Below are 18,714 nucleotides of genomic sequence, written 5' to 3'. Positions count from 1 at the left end.
CTGCTCCATGAGGTCCTTGACCTTTGTCAAATATGCATCCATTGACTCATCTTCATTCATATTCACTTCCTGTAATTGCCTTCTCAAATATGCAATACGAGCTTCATTGCGAATCTGATAGAGAGAAGCCAACTTATCCCAAGCATCCTTTGCTGTCCTGCACGACCGGATGTGTGGAATAATGATTCTCTTGCCTCTTGCATGATAAAGCAATGCATGAATGTGCATTTGCATCTCTTGAATCCCATCTTGACTGTTCTTGAGTTGGAAGAGCAGCAGCAGGAGTGCGCTAGAGGAAGAGGCATCAGGAGGAGTACCCCCTGTAGAAGAACCAGTAGTAGAAACAACCACTGTAGCATTGGCTGGCCTCAGATCAGCCCCAGAAACAATATTCCACAAATGCTTTGCAACAAGAATATGTTTCATGAGATAAGACCACATCGGATAGTTGGTGCCATCCAACTTATAATCTTCACGAAGAACTCCAAATAAATCTTGATTGTTCCCAGCCATAGGAACTGTGATACCCTGAAAAAGACTTGAAAACCCAAAAGCCTGAAGGCTATCACTGCCCAAAAAAAAAAAAGCTGGCTATCCCAAAAGTGACAGCAAATATCTGCAAATTTCAGACCCAAATCAAAGGGCAAATGCAGATCTGATCCAAATGTGACTGTGACAGGCAATGTTCACTGCAAAAACAGCAAATTTGGCAAAAGCCCCAAATTTATTGAGGGTACATAGGCCAAAAAGAGGGCAAATGCAGAAAAGCCCCAAATTTTGCTGAAATTTTTGCAAATGTGACCCAATGTTTGCAAATTTGACTCAATGTCCTGCAAATGTAACTTAATGTCCTGCAATCTGACCCAATGTACTGCAATCTAAACAAGAATTTGCAATCAAAGGAGGTGAGAGGAACTGAAAGCCCCAAATTTGCCAATGTCTTGCAGAAGCTCCAAAACTGCAAATGTTTGTAGATGACTGTAGGTAGAGTCGCACGTGTGAAATTGTACGGAATACGCAGAGCAAGTACAAGCTGTACGATCAGCTGTTCTACATGTACATGTGTACGGAAAGCTAGTACAAGCTGCTGACGATTGATTTGTATGTATACATGTACGGAAGATCGTACGAAAACAGGTACCTTGTACGAAACTACGCAGGTACAGTTGTACAGAGAAGTTTCTGCACAAGTACAGTTGTACGGCGAAGTTTCTTTGTACTGAAAAGTTCCTGTGCAGGTACGGTTGTGTGGCGCAGGTACTGTTGTACGGCGAATCTACCACTGAAGATACGATGATGCAGATACCATTGAAGGTATGGCGATGCAGGTACGGACGTGCAGTACGGTGATGCGATGTGACGACCAACAGTGCAGCAGACTCCCAATGAGCAATGGGAGACTCGGGAGCTGACTTGAGCTGGAAGACAAGAGCAATACTTGCTCTGATACCATTGAAGGTCCGAAACGAAGAGAGAGAGAGAGAGTGCAGGTACAAGACGGATAGGTAGTCACGTCAAAAAAACTTAGATAACTTGAAAACACACAAGTACAAAGTACTTGTACCTAGACCTAGGACTAAGTGTCCTAGGTGTCACATAGGACTAAGTGTCCTATGTGGCCTAGAAGGTACTAACACTATAAGTGCCTACACTTATGCCTACAAGGCACATACCATGGCCTATAGGGCATCACTAGAACCACCAGAAGATGGCCTAAAAGGGAGTGGCTCTGGCTGCTCCTGTCTGCTCCTTTCCTGTTGGATGCTCCTTTCTTGTTGGATAGTTGGATAATGAAATGAGGCAAGGGCCTCTTCTTTTATAGGCCCTAATGGGCTGGCAGAAAACCGACTAGTCAGGCTGCCTATGGCCGACCCAAACAGGCCGACCAGGCCCTGACCTGGTCTGCCTATAAATGCCCCTTTGGGGCCCTCTTTTCTAGGGCCTTTGGCCCACACTTCAAGGCAGGGTCCCAGCCCCTAGGTCTGCCCTACATAAGGCTTGGTTGGCTGGCTCCAACCAGCCCAACCAGCCTCTTCATATAGCCGACTCCCTCTGCTGGTCTGCCCTGTCCTGTTGCGCCCCTTGCCAGCACCCTGATCTGCCCAAATGTGTGCGCCTCAGTTCCGTACTACTGCTGACGTCATCCGTGACCTGTTCCAGCAAGACAGTCCTCCATGGATCTGCTCCTGACAGCCAGGTTCTTTTCTTTGGCTTGCTGCCCACATGACAGCCTGTGTGCTGCCCATGTGGCAGCCCCCTCTCTCTCTCTTCCCTGGGCATCTTCTACCCTAGGTCTCCCTCCCCCACGCTCTCCTCATATGGGGGCTTACAGATGGGGAGGTGACCATTCCAACACTAGGACCCTTGCTGAGTACTAATCTATGCTAACAAAATCATAATCATAGTAAAAGTCAACTACAACTGCATAGTGGGCTAGATCAATCAATCTATCCAGGCATTGGGATGAAACTGAAGCTTGGTACAGTGATGGCTCTCTGGTGGGCTGAGAAGATGTCTCTTTGGGGGGGCGGAGAGAGAGAGAGAGAGATGTATTAACGTCTGTAGGAGGGCTTGCGGGCCTTGAGACAAGGTGCAAAACCAAAAGATAACTCGTACAAGCCACTAAGGGCTGAAGCAAAGGGCTCACTTAGGCCCTTGCTGAAAGATGAAGTGCTAAGCTAGTGAACAAAATAGTAGAGTAGCAAAATATCAGAAGAGTATCGGGTGCTCAGAGCTAATGCTCCTAGTACATGCCCATGTTCCATATATTCAGGTAAATTGGTGGCTCTCTGATGAGATGTGAGGAGCTCTATCTGTGTCTGTCGAGCTGTTTCTCGATGCAGTGGAGGGCGTAGTCTCCTCGATCTCTGTATCCGATTTGCTACGTCAAGGGTGACGCCTCATCTTTGACGGTCACCTTTGAGGAGGGCTGAGATAGACTGGACCTCGATCGTGCGTGCTTTGGTCCCTCTCCGTGTCGCATGTGGAGTGTGTGTCTCTCGTCTGGTAGCATCGTGGTGGAGACTGCCACTGCTAATCCATGATCCTCTCATCTCATCAAGCTCCTCTCCCTCAGCCTCACAGGAAGCTAACTCAGATGCATAGAAATCTGTAACAAGTGTTTGTGCTCTGCCGATCACGGTTACCTATGGCATCAATCCCTGCTGCTCTTTGGTCACAGAGAGAGAGAGAGAGAGAGAGAGAGAGAGAGAGAGAGAGAGAGAGAGAGATTTTATTAGTCTTCGGAAGAGCGATGGGTCTATGAGACTGAAAGAAAACCTGATACAAATCACAGTAAGGGCGGAGCTACTGAAACGAGCATCATCACCCGTGCTGAACCCTAAGTTTGATCATACATAATCAAATACATCTGGATGTAACAATGAAAAGAAAAGAAAAGGACTGGAGCAGAGTGGAATCCTCCGTATGTCATGTCGCCTTGGCTGGTGCATAGCCGGTGATGGGATGCTGGCGCCCGTCAAGGTGTGCTGTGCGTCTCGGTCTCCTCGATGAGGCTCGACACAAGACTAGAGCCACCGTGACTCCCATGGGACGTATCCCGGGTCTAAACAATGACGGGAGGTCCCTCAGAGTGATCTGTGTCCCCCCTCGATGTCTCGTGTGTCGTGCTGTGGTCGTGGGGTCGGGGTCTCTGTCACGTCTGCGGCTAGAGACTGGACGATCAATGTCACTCGATGGAAAGAACTCTGTGATCCTGCTCTGAGAGGTGTCTGATGATGTGGCCAAGCCTCGTCGCTTGAGTAAGTACTCTCTATGTCGGACCCCCTCGTGAATGAAGGCCACGAGGCATCTCTGATCTGGGTAGGCGAGGAATCTGGAAAGGAGCCTGGAGCCGTCTCTGAAGAGGCAGTCGTAGCGACCTCGGATCTTGTAGTACACTGGGCATCTGAAAATAAAATGCTCCTCCGACTCAACCTCCTGACAGTCGCACGATATGCATAAGCGATGCTCCCTAGGAATCCCTTGTGCTCTGCTGCTCTCTATGCGGAGGCGGTGTGACGATACTCGAAACTGTCCGATGGAGATCTGTAGTGAGTGAGGCAAATGAAGCTTAGTGTACCCCGGTGGTGTGATGAATCCCTTCTCCGAAATACGAAGACAGTAATCTCTGTAGAAACTCAGCTTCACTGGGAGCTCCCTCGGCTCCAACCAGGTCCTAAAGGTGTGTAGCTGCAGGAGATCCTCTCGAATGACCTGGTTAGTGTGTGGCCCAATCGGGATGTTGGGTGGGAGTACCGGAGGGGCATCTAAACTGTACTGTAAAGGAGGTATCCTATCGATGTGGAACCCTAGTCTCACAAACCATCTGTGAGTCTGTGCATACCAGCATCGCTCGTCTCCCTCTGTTGCCAACCTCATGGAGGAATTGAGAGCCAACCATGGCAACCTCTGTCTCCCTGATGTGCAGTCCCCATATGATCTAACCCGGTGTAGATATGTGATGGTCTGAAAGACTGCATCTAGTTGGAGTGGAGAAGCACCAAACTCGATGAGCTTGAGACTTTCATGGGGACGTTCGGAGGGACCGATTGCTCACTTGCCGGGATCATCATCAGGATTCTTCTTTATGCAGATGATGTGGCACTCTTGTCGTCCACACCCGAGGGGCTCCAGCGACACCTGGATGCACTGCAGGCTTTTTGTTTATCCCATTATTTGGAGGTCAACCTTGGCAAGACCAAGGTCATGATCTTTAACACCTCTCGAGCAAACATGCAACGGAACCAGGTTTCTTTTACTTTCGGTGGGTCACCAACTGAGATCGTATCCTCATACACTTACTTGGGGGTCATCTTCTCCGGCCCGATCTTCACGATGAGACCAACGATGCAGGCCAGACTGAGCAGGGGATACACCTCACTGGCTCAGCTAGAGAGACAATGCTTTCACTCCCACTTCCAGGACCCTCGGACCAAGGCTCTTCTCTTCGACTCCTTGGTTCGACCAGCCGGTATGTATGGCAGCCCTTGTTGGGGGCCTGACATGTCAGAGATAGAGTGGACACGGGTGGAGCGCCTGCAGATCCTCATGCTCTCACGGATGATCCGGGGGAAACCGTCTGTACCACATCACATCATTTGACCGATTCATCCAATAGAGCTGCATAGATCTTGGACATCACATGTCCAATCATGATAGTCCTATAGTTACTCGGGTCCATGGGATCCCCTGCCTTGTGGATGGGGGTGATGGTGTTGAGTGTCCAGGTGCGGGGGAAGCGTCATTGAATAGCTTTGCTAGGATCGGGGCTTACGTGTCGATCCCATATGCAATAAACTCAATGCATAGCCCCTCGTGATCCTTAGCTCGGCCATTGTGCAATTTCAATGTCGCCTCCTTGACTCCCCCTTTGGTGAACAACGTGCAAGTGGTGGGACGAAGTGTGTGTATGAGGTCTGGAGTAGGCTAGTGTGGGACATCATATAGATGGTGTGCATACATGTGCCAGACTCTCGTGTCGGTGAGAGGTGATGGGGACCTACGCTCAAGGAATCTCTGCCAAAAATCCTTAGAGTTGTTACTGTACAAGATGTGCATCAGCTCCTCCTCATTTTGACGAAGAAATGCCTGCTTCTTCCGACGTACGAGACGTAGGTACTTGCATACGTGTCTGGTGTGTTCGGAAGGTGACATTTGGTTTCAAGTCGGAGCTGTCGGCGATAAGCCTTGCACTCTGCATCGCACCAATTTTTGCAGGGTACAGAACCAAGAGGTGGTGGTCTAGTGGACTGTGTGGTGTGGGGAAAGATTTGGAGGACAACCTCGTGGAGTGTGCGACTAATCAAGGCAGCACGGTCCTCTATGAGTGGTATGTGATCGATGTAGGTTAGGAGTTTGTTTAGGCATCCAGAGTAGGCCGATGAGAGGCTGTGATCAAAGTGTATGTCGTGGTAGGTGTCGTGCTTCCTATGTGGTGTGTGTGGTGTGGCTAAGCGTGGGGTGGCGATAGTGAAGAATAGGTATGTGTGATCAACTCTTGGAGGGAGTGGTGCTACGGTGAAGTCGGTGATACATGAAGTGAAGGTAGGGGATCCCTTGATGTAATCTACTACACTAGTGCCCCCCCCACGTGGGAAGCAAGTAAAACCACTTGAGGAGAGCCATAGGTCGAGCCCGTTGTAGTGATGGGATATCTCAAGGTGTATGCCCCAGGCACACCGTGGTTTCTATGTGTGTGTGTGCTAGAGGCACAGTTAGGTGCCCATAAGCACTGTTAGGTGGTGATGATTGAGGAGCTTGGTGGCTCATGTAGAGGTGCCTACATATGGACCTCACCTTTCTTCATTCCATAAGCAACAAGCATTCTCTCATTTCGTGTTCAGCTTCATGCTTTCCTTTCACTTCTTCAACATGGTATCAGAGCACTATGATCCTCCTTGAGCCCATTTATGCCATGTCATCATCTTCTTCTTCTTCATCTTCACCATTTCTTCCCCAAACTTGTGAGAGCTTGTTCTCCCTCGTCATTTCACCATTCTCCAAGTCCTTCTGGTTGGAGAGACCCTTCGAATGGGCGAACTTCCACATGCAAAGAATTAAAGAATGATTGTCGCTGCTGGTCGCCATTCCTCGAATTCCGTCGAAGCTCTTTGTCGCGTATTCTCCTGCTCTGCTCCACCTCTTTCTAATTCCTTTTAGGGAAAGCTTCTCCATACTTTGGACTCTCTTGTGTTCAAGTTTGAGCAGCAATGGCTGTATATTCGAGGACAACAAAGCTAAAAACCAGTCGACTTTGACGACGTTCCAGCCAGCAACATCGCGCGACATTTTGTCTGACCTCTGCACCAGAAATTCGCCCATATGTGAGCTTTCATTTGAGCAAGAAAGCCCTGTTTTCTTTGCTCTGAAGAAGGAGATACAAGCCCTCCAAGTTCATTTTTGATGTTTTAAAGTGTTGAATAGCATCAGTACAATTGTGGCTACAACTTTTCTTTAAGTTGCTATACCTGGATTTTCTTGGAATACTTTCATTTAGCCACCTCTATGAAGCATGCAAGTTGAAGCATCATTTCCATTATGATTTGTAGTATGGAATTTGGTTACAAGTCTTTGCTACACTAAATGCTTGTACTTTGAAGCTTTTCAACTCTTTCTAGCCTTGTAAGAGAGTAGACACTGCTCATTTTGGGTTAGACCCTCTCATGGCTACCTTCTTGAATATGGATAAGTTCAATGGTAAAGGCTTTCACACATGGCATATGAAAGTTAAGTTTGCATTGATGAGGGAAAACCTCTGGGGGCTTGTCAAACCTGCTTCAACTTCTTCTTCAACAGCCTCTAATGCTGGAGAATCCTCAGCTCCTACACACCCGGCACGAGATCTTGCTAGAGAGGAGAAAGCCTATGGCATTATAGCTCTTGGCTTAGGAGATGACTATTTTCATCGCATTTCTGATATGGAGTCTCCTTCTGAAGCTTGGCAGAAGCTTGATATTATTTTTGGTGCCAGCTCTCACATCTCAAAATTGTCACTTAAGATTGCTTTCTTTGAATTGAAGATGGCTAGTGGCACTCCCTTGGCTGCCCATGTCAATCATATGCGGAATCTCATGACTCAACTTGCTTCTATCAACTCTCCAATCACTACAGATGATGCAATGGCAATATTGCTCAAAAGTGTGCTTGAAGATTATGATCATGTTGTTACCACATTAAAAAATCTTCCTAATCCTACTCTTGAAGGTCTTATTACTGCTCTTCAAGAAGAAGAAAGGCACAAGGAACTCCGGAGAGGCAATGACACAGCCTATGCCATAAAAACTCAAAAGGGCAAGTTTTCACCTCGCAAACATTGTGGGAAGACTAATCACCTCTCAAAAGATTGCTTCAAGATCAATCCTTGCAAATATTGTGGCAAAAACAATCACCATGAAAAGTTTTGTAAGGCTAAAAAGGAAGCAACTACAAAACCGGAAATTGCCAATTTACTTTCAGTTGATGTGCTTCACAAGATGAGGCCTCCTATGATGATTATGCTTTTTGAACCATCTCCATATATGCTCCAGATCTCTCTTTTATGTTGAGTCAAGGTACTCTGCCTGGATAGTCCTCCAAAATGAATGGAATAAACTATTGTGTTCTTTGTAAACACCTCTGGTCACCATATGATGTAGGCCATGTGTATGTGTTTTGCTCCATGGTACCTCTTGCAGACATTGTGTGCATGTACATGTAGGGGAGATAACCATTGGAAGGTCTTATGTATCCCTTTTTTTTACTTCACACTTTTTTTTACTTCACACCCTTGGGAACCCTTGCTAGCATGAGATCCTAGCCATAGATTTATCCTTGACCACCATGAGATGGCATGAGAAACTATGAGACTAGATGTATCCTTGACATAGCCTGAGGCATTCCCTTGAGGGGAGGTATGATGGGATATCTCAAGGTGTATGCCCCAGGCACACCTTGGTTTCTATGTGTGTGTGTGCTAGAGGCACAGTTAGGTGCCCATAAGCACTGTTAGGTGGTGGTAGATGCCACATAGGATGAATGAGAGATTCTAGGAGCTAATTGAGGAGATGATTGTGGAGCTTGGTGGCTCATGTAGAGGTGCCTACATATGGATCTCACCTTTCTTCATTCCATAAGCAAGCAAGCATTCTCTCATTTCGTGTTCAGCTTCATGCTTTCCTTTCACTTCTTCAACATGTAGATGATGAGATCATGCATTCTGCCCAGATCAAGGAGCGCGTGTCCATATGGTGTAACAGGCCCGTGTCGGCGGTCCGATGAGGTCCTAGTCATACCTACTCCGTCTAGGTCATGTCTGGTAGCATGATAGAGTCGTCTCGGAAGTCCATGAGTGGTGCCTGGCGTGTGCTTGTCTTGGCGTTGAAGTCCCCAACGAGGAGAACTTCCCCACGGGCTGAAAGGTCTGGGATATCCTGATGTAAGGGTGCATATGGCGATGTCTCACCCTCCTCTCGTGCCACTCTGGCGAAGTGGGATGTGTCTGGCGGAAAGTAGCATATTGCTATGAAAAGGTCACGGGTGTCTGTGCGTCGGATCCGGATCCACATGAATCGGGAGTGTGCGTCCTTCCTCTCAATGGAGATGGCTCCAACGAGGGAAGATCTGTACAATACTGCGACCCTGCCTGATCCTCGGACTCGTCCTGTATCCCTCGTTTCATCCCTGAAGGCTGACTCCCATGTGTAGCCATTGACTATCGATAGTGGATGCTCTAGGCTGTGGTGTGTTTCCGTGTAAAAGACTATGTCTCGTCCTGTAAAAGACTCCGAGAAGTTCCCTAGGTCTGACCATAAGGTACCATTACAGTTCCAAATGGTGCAGTCTAGGGTCTTGGAAACCTGAGTCTCATAGGCCCCGTCCCCCTAGGAGGAACGGGTGGGAGCCCGATAGGTGTCGGTCAACAACCTACCATCTCGGACCACGGCCCATTTCCCCTCCTTGCGGGCAACATTCCGCTGCTGCAGAAGAACTCGTCGCTCCTCAATCTATTGTGGTGTCAAATCCTCGTCCATGGACAGGGTGGGATGCTCTCGTAGAGAGGCTCGACGTTGGAGTGTCGCTAGTCGAGCATGTGAATCTCTGAAGCGAATGACTAGGGGCTGCTCTTTGTTGGGATCTCTCCCAACATGCCATGCTCCCTCTATGCCATGGTCGGGGACTGCCATGGTGGTGGTCACAAAGGTGATCGCCTCCTCCATGGGCATCGTAGTGGTGCTGGTGCTGTCTTGCATGATCCCTCGTACCCGGATGTTGAGGGCCTTTGAATCCCTCTGGTGCTGCTCATGTATGGCGGCTGAAACGGTTGCCTTTGCGGGCTCCCGTTTCGCCACGTCCACCCATCTAGTCGTCTCTGCTATAGCCCGTGGCTATCTGTGCCTCCATCTCTGTGACTGGGGTCCCTCCATGCGCTGCTCTGAGGGTCTCGAGCTTCTCTCGAAGCTGTGTGATGTCGTGTTTGAGTCCCTGGATAAGGGTGCCCTGCTCCTGTATAATGCGGGCCTGCTCCTGGGTGTAATGTGTCAGCTCTGCCTGACGGGGCCGGATGCTGTGTATCTCAGCCAATAGGGAGTCCCAAGCATTTGGCGGGGGCCTAAGATGTCCTGGTCCAGGTGGGAACTGGATCTCGAGAGGGGTTGGAATGAAGGTGGGCTGCTGAGGTTGTACTGAGGGTGGGGGGCTGCTGAGGTTGTACTGAGGGTGGGGGCAGCATGATCTGGGCGGGGGAGTGATATGTAGGAGTAGCGAGGCCGGACGAGGTGATGAAGGGTGGCTGACTGAGAGGTGGAGGTGATACAAGGGGAAAGTATTGTGGAGCCGTGGCTAGTGGGGCCAGTGGTGAGGCTACTGGAGAGGAGACCTGTGATGATGATGCAGGAGAGGGGGAGGAGAGAGGTGGCGTAGATGATGAGGCGGATGATGGTGGTGAAATAGTGGTGGTAACCATAGAGGTCGAGGATGTTGTGAGTGGCATGGGCTTTGGGTGGGCCCCTTTCTTTTGGGCCGCGGTGCTGTCCACTGTCAAACCGTTCCGGTTGCTGCGTTTGTTGAAGTCCTCCAGACTGAGTTGCTTTTGTGTTTTCGGCTTGTCACCGTTCCCCTTCCCCATCTCCACGCGTATGCAGATTTGGATCGAAGGGTCTCCCGCCTAGTCTCCTGTCCTCATCCCCCTATTCACTTCATTAAGGGGGAAACAGCAGTGGGCAAAGAAGGAAGTGCAGGAGGTCGAAGCTGATTCTCTTTTTTTTTCTTTTTTTTTAGTCGGAGCTAAGAGCGGGGGTTTTTTTTTAAAAAAAAAGGAAAAAAAAAAACAGGGGGGGGGGGGGTAAGCGGGGTTAGCGGAGGGGGTAGCGGGGGGGTAGAGAGGGGTAGTGGGGGGGGTAGCGGAGGGGGTAGCAAGGGGGTAGAGGGGGGGGTAGCGGAGGGGGTTAGCGAGGAGGTAGCGGGGGGGTAGCGGGGGCTGAGTGGAGATGTTGATCGAGACTAAGACATACAACATGATAAGGTCTTTGGCCATGCTATGATAATGTATCTTTAAAGTAACAGTGCCATGCTTCTATGTTATGCTATGTATGAAATCATGCAAGGAAATAATAAATATAAAGTAACACCACCATGTCTACTTTAAGGCTTCCTAGAAACAAGTGCACTAAATATATCCCAAACTTTTTGAAGGGTGTGCTACTGTTTGACTCTCTGTAGCGAGAAGTCTCGCCAATGGCCTGCTAGTCTCCTAAGATCTGCTCCCCAGCAAAATAATTAGTTATAAGAATCACAAGGCTTGCTTGATGAAAATGATAATCAAGATTGCATTTTACTTTGTATTGGTGTCAGCGGCAATGCCAAGTTACTACTTCTGAGACATGAGATATTGTAAGCATATTACATAACCAAATAATATATCAAATGGGTATATATTCTTTGTGAGATTATCACGCTTGGAAGTTCTTGTTTGTTTTGTGCACAGGTTCTCTTATACAGAGCTGGACTGGTAGCAACAGCTGTGGCGTTTGTAACTGTAGCATCAAGGGCCTTTTTGCCTCGAGATAATCCCATCCAATCTGTTTTGGAACAATACTCTGATATTTTTTATGGCATTGGTGCTGGAGGTTTAGGGATTGCATTGCTCCTCATCCATATCTATGTAACGCCAATCAAGAGGACGCTGCAGGTGTTGTGGGCTTCTGGGGTGTTAGGTTCACTTATTATAGCTTTGAACTTTGCAGCACCTGTGGACGAAGGTCTTGTGAATTATGTGCTACAAAATCGTTGGGCTATTTGGCTTGTCGGACCTTTGTTTGCTGCTCTAACTGGACTCGTGTTCAAAGAAGGTTTTTTTCACAAAGCCTTCCCAACTAGCAATCTCTTTACTTGATGTCTATTCCTCGTCTATTTGCATCACATGTGTGTATGATGGAATTTGCAATTTAGTGTTTGGCTTGATTTGATATCAATGGTATGTTGATGGAAATCTGGCATTGATGTGCACCTTTTGGTGGTCACATAGTTCTACATCTAATCAATGTTTTTTGACTCATGGGTTTGATATTGGCAGTGCTATCGTACATTGAAGCAACTTATATGCACATCGTGTGTCAGCAGCTAGTGAGGGAAACCTTAATGCTTTGAATTGTCTCAAGGGATTGCCAATTTAATGCTTGTGAATTTAAAGGGCTCTACCTTGAGACTCACCACAGCTAAACATGAGATTTTTCCTGCAGTAAATGGGTGCAAGTATCACATATGGAAGTCCTTGTAATAGTTTGGGAGAACCAGCATGACTCCCACATTAATTTTGTCCTCTCTAGTTGACTGAACCTACTTCTTGAGAATATGTAAATTTAGTTAAATAGAGATGAATCAACGAAAGATGAGGGTCTACTTGTACACACACACACACACACACATTCTTTTAAAGAAAATTCTTATTAAGAAAGCGTTTACATTCATAGCTGTCCCATAGTGGGACAGCTACTACTCATAACAAAATACTAACAACTAAAAGCATTAAAAGCTGCTGCAGTAAAGAACGGCTATTACACACACACACACACACACACACATTTATTTTTTTGGGGTGAAACTAAGAACATTATATTATGAAACACCCATTTTACAACAGAGCAGTGCTCCAAAAAAGAGCCAATGCCCTATCCATCAGAACTAGTAAAAGAAAAGCTCAATGCAAGAGACATCCAAATCCTCCTCATGCAAGGCATCATATAAGGACTGCTGCAATGAGGCCCGGAAGAACTCATAAGGGTGCTGAAGAGATGAATTTAGAAATGCATGATTTCATTGAAGCCAGAGGGTCCACAATGCCCAGTATTTGATCCAATGGAAGAAAAGAGAGTACTGGGACAAAGAAGCTGGCAATCTGCCAAACATGCAGAAAAACCTCGAGAATCTGTGTGCTGGAAATCTGAGAGATAAAAAATAGGAGATCTTGTCCAGAAGGTCTTTGGAATATGAACAAAACCACAATAAGTGCTGAATACTCTCAGGAGCATGATGACATCTTGGACAAAGAGGAGAGGCAATCCTTCTTTGAGCCAATTTCACTCCCATTGGAAAAATACCAACAATGCATCTCGAGAAAAAGAGTCTTTGCTTTAATGGCATTCAATTTCCATATTAATTTCAATTTTGCTTTCCACCAAGATAAAGACTTATTCAGATGCCAAAGAGAATTGGCATGATAAGCAATCCATGGAGCAGGTAAAATCAATCCATAAGCTTGTATGGAAGTCAATAAATGCAAAGGTTGAGAGGATAAGCCTGGACTTGAAGACTGAAGATGCCAATCTTGAAACCTGTCTCTTACTGCCAATGGTGAAATCGGAACAAAAGGGAGTAAGAGATCTGCAATAACTTTCCATATGGATCTATGATGCATCCCAAGATTGTATTGTTGACAAGCTGCCGGAAAAGAGAGAATATGCCCCTGAATATCTACCACATCATCAATGAACCGAATGCCCAACTTCATGAGATTGTAAGCCTTGATTGGTTGTTGTACAGCAAGAGGAGAGTAAAAAACAGCACTCCAGTGAAGGCTTTCCAGTCGAAGAGATGAAGCTATAGAAGCAGGATGGGGAGACCATTTGATGTGAGAGAGCACCTGCTTCCAATCCTGAATCAAGGCAGTAGAAAATGGACAGCTAGGTATTTTACCTTGAAATTTGCCAAGTACTACTTTCCATGGATCAATGAGCCAATGCCCATAAGCATTTGTGCGCATCTAGCCACACAAAAACGCCAACATAATAGACCATGGCTGCTCTTGCTGAAAAAAATTCCTGAGCATAGTGACCTTTCTTGCCAACACATGAAATTTGATGTTTAGAATATTCAAACCTCCATGCATCTTTGGAGAGCAAAGCAGGTCCATTTTGAGCAACCTCAAAGTTCTTTTATGAAGCTTAGTTTTCCAAAAAATCTCCATGGCTTGAGACATAAAAGAAGAGAGATCTCGAGATGACCAATGTACTAAAGGCAGGTAAAACTGGACATAAGCCAAAACAATGGACTGGACAATTCGAAGCCGAACATGCAAAGGCCAAGTGGAGATCTTCCAATATTCTAATTTGTCCTGAATTTTGTTGATTACCCAAGACATTTGTTGCTTATTGCTGATTTTCCAGCCAATTGGATAACCCAAATGCCTTACTATGTGCTCAGGATGAATAATCTGACCTGGCCAAAGAAGAGCATGCTGGTCACAATGCTTGAGAGGCAAGAGTTTTGATTTCTGAAAATTAATATTTAGACCAGCTACCAACCCAAAATCAGAAAGGGTATCCATCAATAAGCGAAGCTCCCGAGGACAATTCCTTGGCATGAAGAAAGAATCATCTGCATAAGCCTGTGCAATGAAAGGCCGTGAGCCAAGAATCTGAAGCCCCACAAGCTGTCCAGTATCAACCAAATGATCCATATAAAGTAGCAAAGGATGAGAAGCAATAGCATAGAGCAAAGCACTGAGAGGGCATCCCTGTCAAACTGACCGTTCCAGAGTCCAAGACTCAGACAAATGATTCCCTATAAAGCATTGAGCAGTGGAATCTGAGTAAAGCCAATAAATGACATTAACTAGCTTTGGCCCAAAACCAAGTCTAGACATGGTTTGAGAGACATAATCCCACTGTACGGTATCAAATGCCTTTGCCACATCCACCTGCATGACCAAAACATCTTGTGCTGAATATTTAGCATATTCCATTGCAGTGAGAGTATTTGAGATATTATCATGTATATTCCTTCTTGGAACAAAACCATATTGCCTGGTGGGATGAAGACCATCATGAAGAATATCCTTTATCCGGTGAACCAACATTTTGGCAATAAGTTTATATATAACAGGCATCAAAGTGATGGGTCTCCAGTCAGCCATAGTCTCACATAGGAGTTTTTTGGGCACAAGCTTGACCAGACCATGCTTCCAAGCTGAAGGAAGATGTTGATGCTGCCAGGCTACATTAATGAGCTGTAAGATTGGACCCTTCAATTCAGCCCAGAAGGCAACAAAAAATTCAACCGTCAAACCATCCCAGCCAGGGGAATTATGTTTACTAAATGTTTGAGAGCATCATCCAATTCAATATCTGAAAAAGACACTTCCAGCAATGAAGCTTTTGGCAAAGAAACAATAGGAGAGACAAGATCAATAAATTTGCTTTGAGCTAATTCAACTTGAGGAGTAGAAGAAGATGGCTGAGAAAAGCGAAGCTGAAAATGATCCAGACATTGTTTTTCAAGCTGAGATAAAGTCTGGGTCCAAATACCATGTGATTTTCTAATTTTCATGATAGATTGACTTTGTCTATATGCATGCAAATTTCGAAAAAAAGATTTTGAGGAACAGCCCTTATCTAGCAAAGGCTTAACTCTAGCCCTTGTTTGCCATTTGGAAAGCTTGCGTTTATCATTGGCATCAATAATGGAAGAAGCACAAGACAATGAACCCTGTTCAGAAGCGGATAGGGACCTTTGATGGCTATTCTGTACCAAGGACTGCTTTTGTGATTTTGCCCACTGGATATGATGCCTGGTTTTTGCCATGTACCATCTTCCATATTCCTTAATGACATTTTGAATGCGATGCACAAAAGAGTTCCAAGCAAAGTCAATGTCCCAAACATGTGATAACAATGGCCTGCAAGCCAATCCAACCATTTGCTAGAATTTTTTATGAGAAAGATATAATTGATTGACATGTAAGTGTCTGTCTGGAGAGAACTGCATATCATCTAGAGGCATACCAAATGAAAAGTTCAGTCAATGAGGGGTGTGATCAGACAGTTGTTGAGAATAGTCAGTCCACATTTGAGATGTATAATTATCATATTGCTGAGCATGAATAAGATACAATCTGTCAAGCCTAGCCCAATACTCTGTAAAAGCATTATGATGGTATGTAAAGCCCAAAACTGAAGGGGGAGTTGCTGTCCATAAATATGCAGTATGAAGTGATGAAATCATATCTTCCCATTGCTGAATTTCAGAGGGCAGCATATGGGATTTATGAGTAGTATTGTCCTTCCAGTGAGGAGAATTATTGAAATCACCACAAAGTGTAGCATTAGTAGACCAAGGATATTGCTTTATGGAATCCCACATTCGAGCTCTACAATCTGAAGTTTGAGAGGCATACAAGGAACCAATTTAAAAAATCTCTCCATTGATCATGCATTGGATAATCATCCATCGGCCACAAAGATCATTAGATGCTATACAGGGCTGCAAATCATGTTTGGCTAGAACGCACACCCCAGAGAATAGATCAGAACGTGCATAGAATATATCATATCTTGAAAAGAACCCATGCTGGCTAGCAAAAGAATGCTGATTATGCTCTTGCAGACACACAATATCTGGATGAGTTGTATTTACATAGTGCCAAAGGAGCCTCCATTTATTCGGGTTGCAGAGGCCCTGTATATTGTAAGAAACACATCTAAGAGAAGCACGCATGAAAATATGTACAAGGACTAAGTAAACCTCAGAAAGAAAAGGAGGCATCAGGCCTCTGCCATTGCCTCAGGGTCTTGCTGACCTTCAGAATCCAATTCCCTGACAAGATCATCTTCTTCACAAAGCGGAATACCCTTCTTGACTGCATTGACCCATGCCTTTGAGATTGGGCTATCAAAAGAGGTAGATGGTTGACCAGGAGGAGGAGCAGAAGCATCCCAATTATGGGATTGGAGAGGTCTTTGTTTTAGAGGCACTGTCTTCTTTGCCATGAGAAGATGAATTGTTTTCCACTTGCTTGCCCTTTCCTTTATGCTTACTTTGAGCTGAAATGACTTGACTCCCTGTTTGAACTGAAGGCTTTGCCCCTTTGGCTTGTGGCCTCCTTTATTAGATGGCTAGGGAATGGCAGCTAGAGGAGGAGGATGAAGGATAGAGGGACACTCAGAAGCTAAGTGTCCAAACTTGTGACAAGAAAAACAAGCTCCAGCAAAGATCCCCCATTTCAAAGTGAAATATTTCTTTCCCAAATTAACACCCTCAATCTCAACAACAATAGAAGGAGGGGTTGGTCTATCAGTATCCCATAAGATGCAAAAGCGATTTTTATTACCTGTGGGACGAGAGGGACAAATCACTTGTCTCAATGTCATAGCTAAGCCAAGAAGCTCCATCCTCATGTAATCTGGGAACTCAACCACTTCAACCCATACAGGGCAATGGTACTTGATGAGATTCTGATAGTCATCATTAGGAGCCGAAGGCATGATATGCACCATCTGACGGCCAAAAAACAAAGGGGACATTTCAAGCATCTTTTGTTTTGTCAAAGCATCCAAGAGATGAACTTCCTCGAGAGGCAAAATAAACTCCTTCCACATAGCAGCCACCTAATAGCACATCATTAGCCGAAGATAGTTTCCCAGGGAAAAAGATGATGACTGCAGTCTGGGAGAGCTTCTTCAGAGGATGCACAAGAGAAGGCAACTTCATTTTGTAAGTGAGTTCCGGAGCAGGCAGCATTCATTCTCTTCTACTTTGTTGAAATTCCTCATTGAGCACAAACACATAGGAAGCATCTTTAGATGAAGAGGCTAGGGGGGGCAGAGTCTCCCTTGACTGTCTTTTGGGTTCTGGAGAGAACACCCTCTTTGCATAATGCTTATTTGTTTCTGTCATGTGGAGGACAGTCGGTACAATAGAAAAGATTCAGCGCTGAAATTGCAGTCGGATAAGAAGCTATGAAATAGAGGGAGTTGAGGACCGAGACGAAATAAACAGTTGGGGCAGTAAAACCACAGTCGGGGCAGATAGTGAGCAGAAATGGAATAGACAATCGGGGCGCGAACCAAGCGAGAGATGGAATAAACTGACGGGACGCGAACTAGACAAGAGGAAGCAGTATGAGACAGACTGGGTAGAAACCAAACTAGGGGTGGCGACGCTGGAGCGGCTGGGCTAGAACAGTTTCAATAGCAGCGAGGAGAGCTGGGTAGAAGGGCACGGGACCTAGATAGAAGGGCACGAGAACCTGGAGCGATGAACTTAATTGTAGGAATACTGTGGGCAGCCAGGACCTGGACAGAAGGGCGCGGGAACCTTTAGAAAACCATAGCTCGTCGAAGGAGCCCCCTCCCACCCCCCCACACACACACACATTTATGTTTTTTTTTGGTGAGAAGAATATTTATTGCTGTGAAATAATTACATTCATAGGTACTCCAAAAGCGGAGTAACTACTACTCAACCGAAAATCTCAGTATAAGCCATATATACATCATGGTCAATCAAATGAGTCTAAAGCAATCATAAAACGATTGCCACAGAGATCGTTTGAAAAAAACAAAAGATGGAAAATTAGGATCACCAAAGACTCTATGATTTTTGTCCATCCATAGAGTCCAAAGTGCCTACTAGCGCACCCAAACAAAAAATAAATCAAAACCTTGTCTAGCTGGATGAAGACCAAATAACCAGATGAACTTGCCAAAAGTAACAGTAGGAAATCTCGCTCGAAGCCCCTGACAAATGTGAGCGAGGAAATCACAAGTATGTGGACAGTGCCATAAAATGTGAGGCACAGTTTTAGCAGAATGTAGACATTGGTGGCAAACAGCCGAGGCAATATGTGTATGCGCGAGTAACTGCCCAGATGGAAAAATGCCAAGTAGGACTCGCCAGAGGAAAACCTGTTGCCGAAGAGGGACTTTATAATGCCAAAGGAGACGCAATTGCTTTCTCCACCAC

General features: G+C 45.9%; 1 protein-coding gene across 1 annotated transcript in view; it reads left to right on the top strand.

Annotated features, from left to right (window-relative positions):
* LOC147879900 (integral membrane family protein) overlaps positions 1 to 18,714 on the top strand; it is a 106,944-nt gene that overhangs the window by 30,052 nt on the left and 58,178 nt on the right. Inside the window, exon 2 of the mRNA XM_087371786.1 lies at positions 11,462 to 11,825. Coding sequence (XP_087227912.1) covers positions 11,462 to 11,825 — 364 coding nt within the window. The remainder of the gene's footprint in view (positions 1 to 11,461; positions 11,826 to 18,714) is intronic.

This window comes from Dipteris shenzhenensis, chromosome 33, assembly GCF_047967505.1.
Source record: "Dipteris shenzhenensis isolate YYH24624 ecotype China chromosome 33, Dip_SZ_1.0, whole genome shotgun sequence".
Lineage (NCBI taxonomy): Eukaryota > Viridiplantae > Streptophyta > Polypodiopsida > Gleicheniales > Dipteridaceae > Dipteris > Dipteris shenzhenensis.
This window is presented reverse-complemented; position numbering and strand designations above follow the sequence as displayed.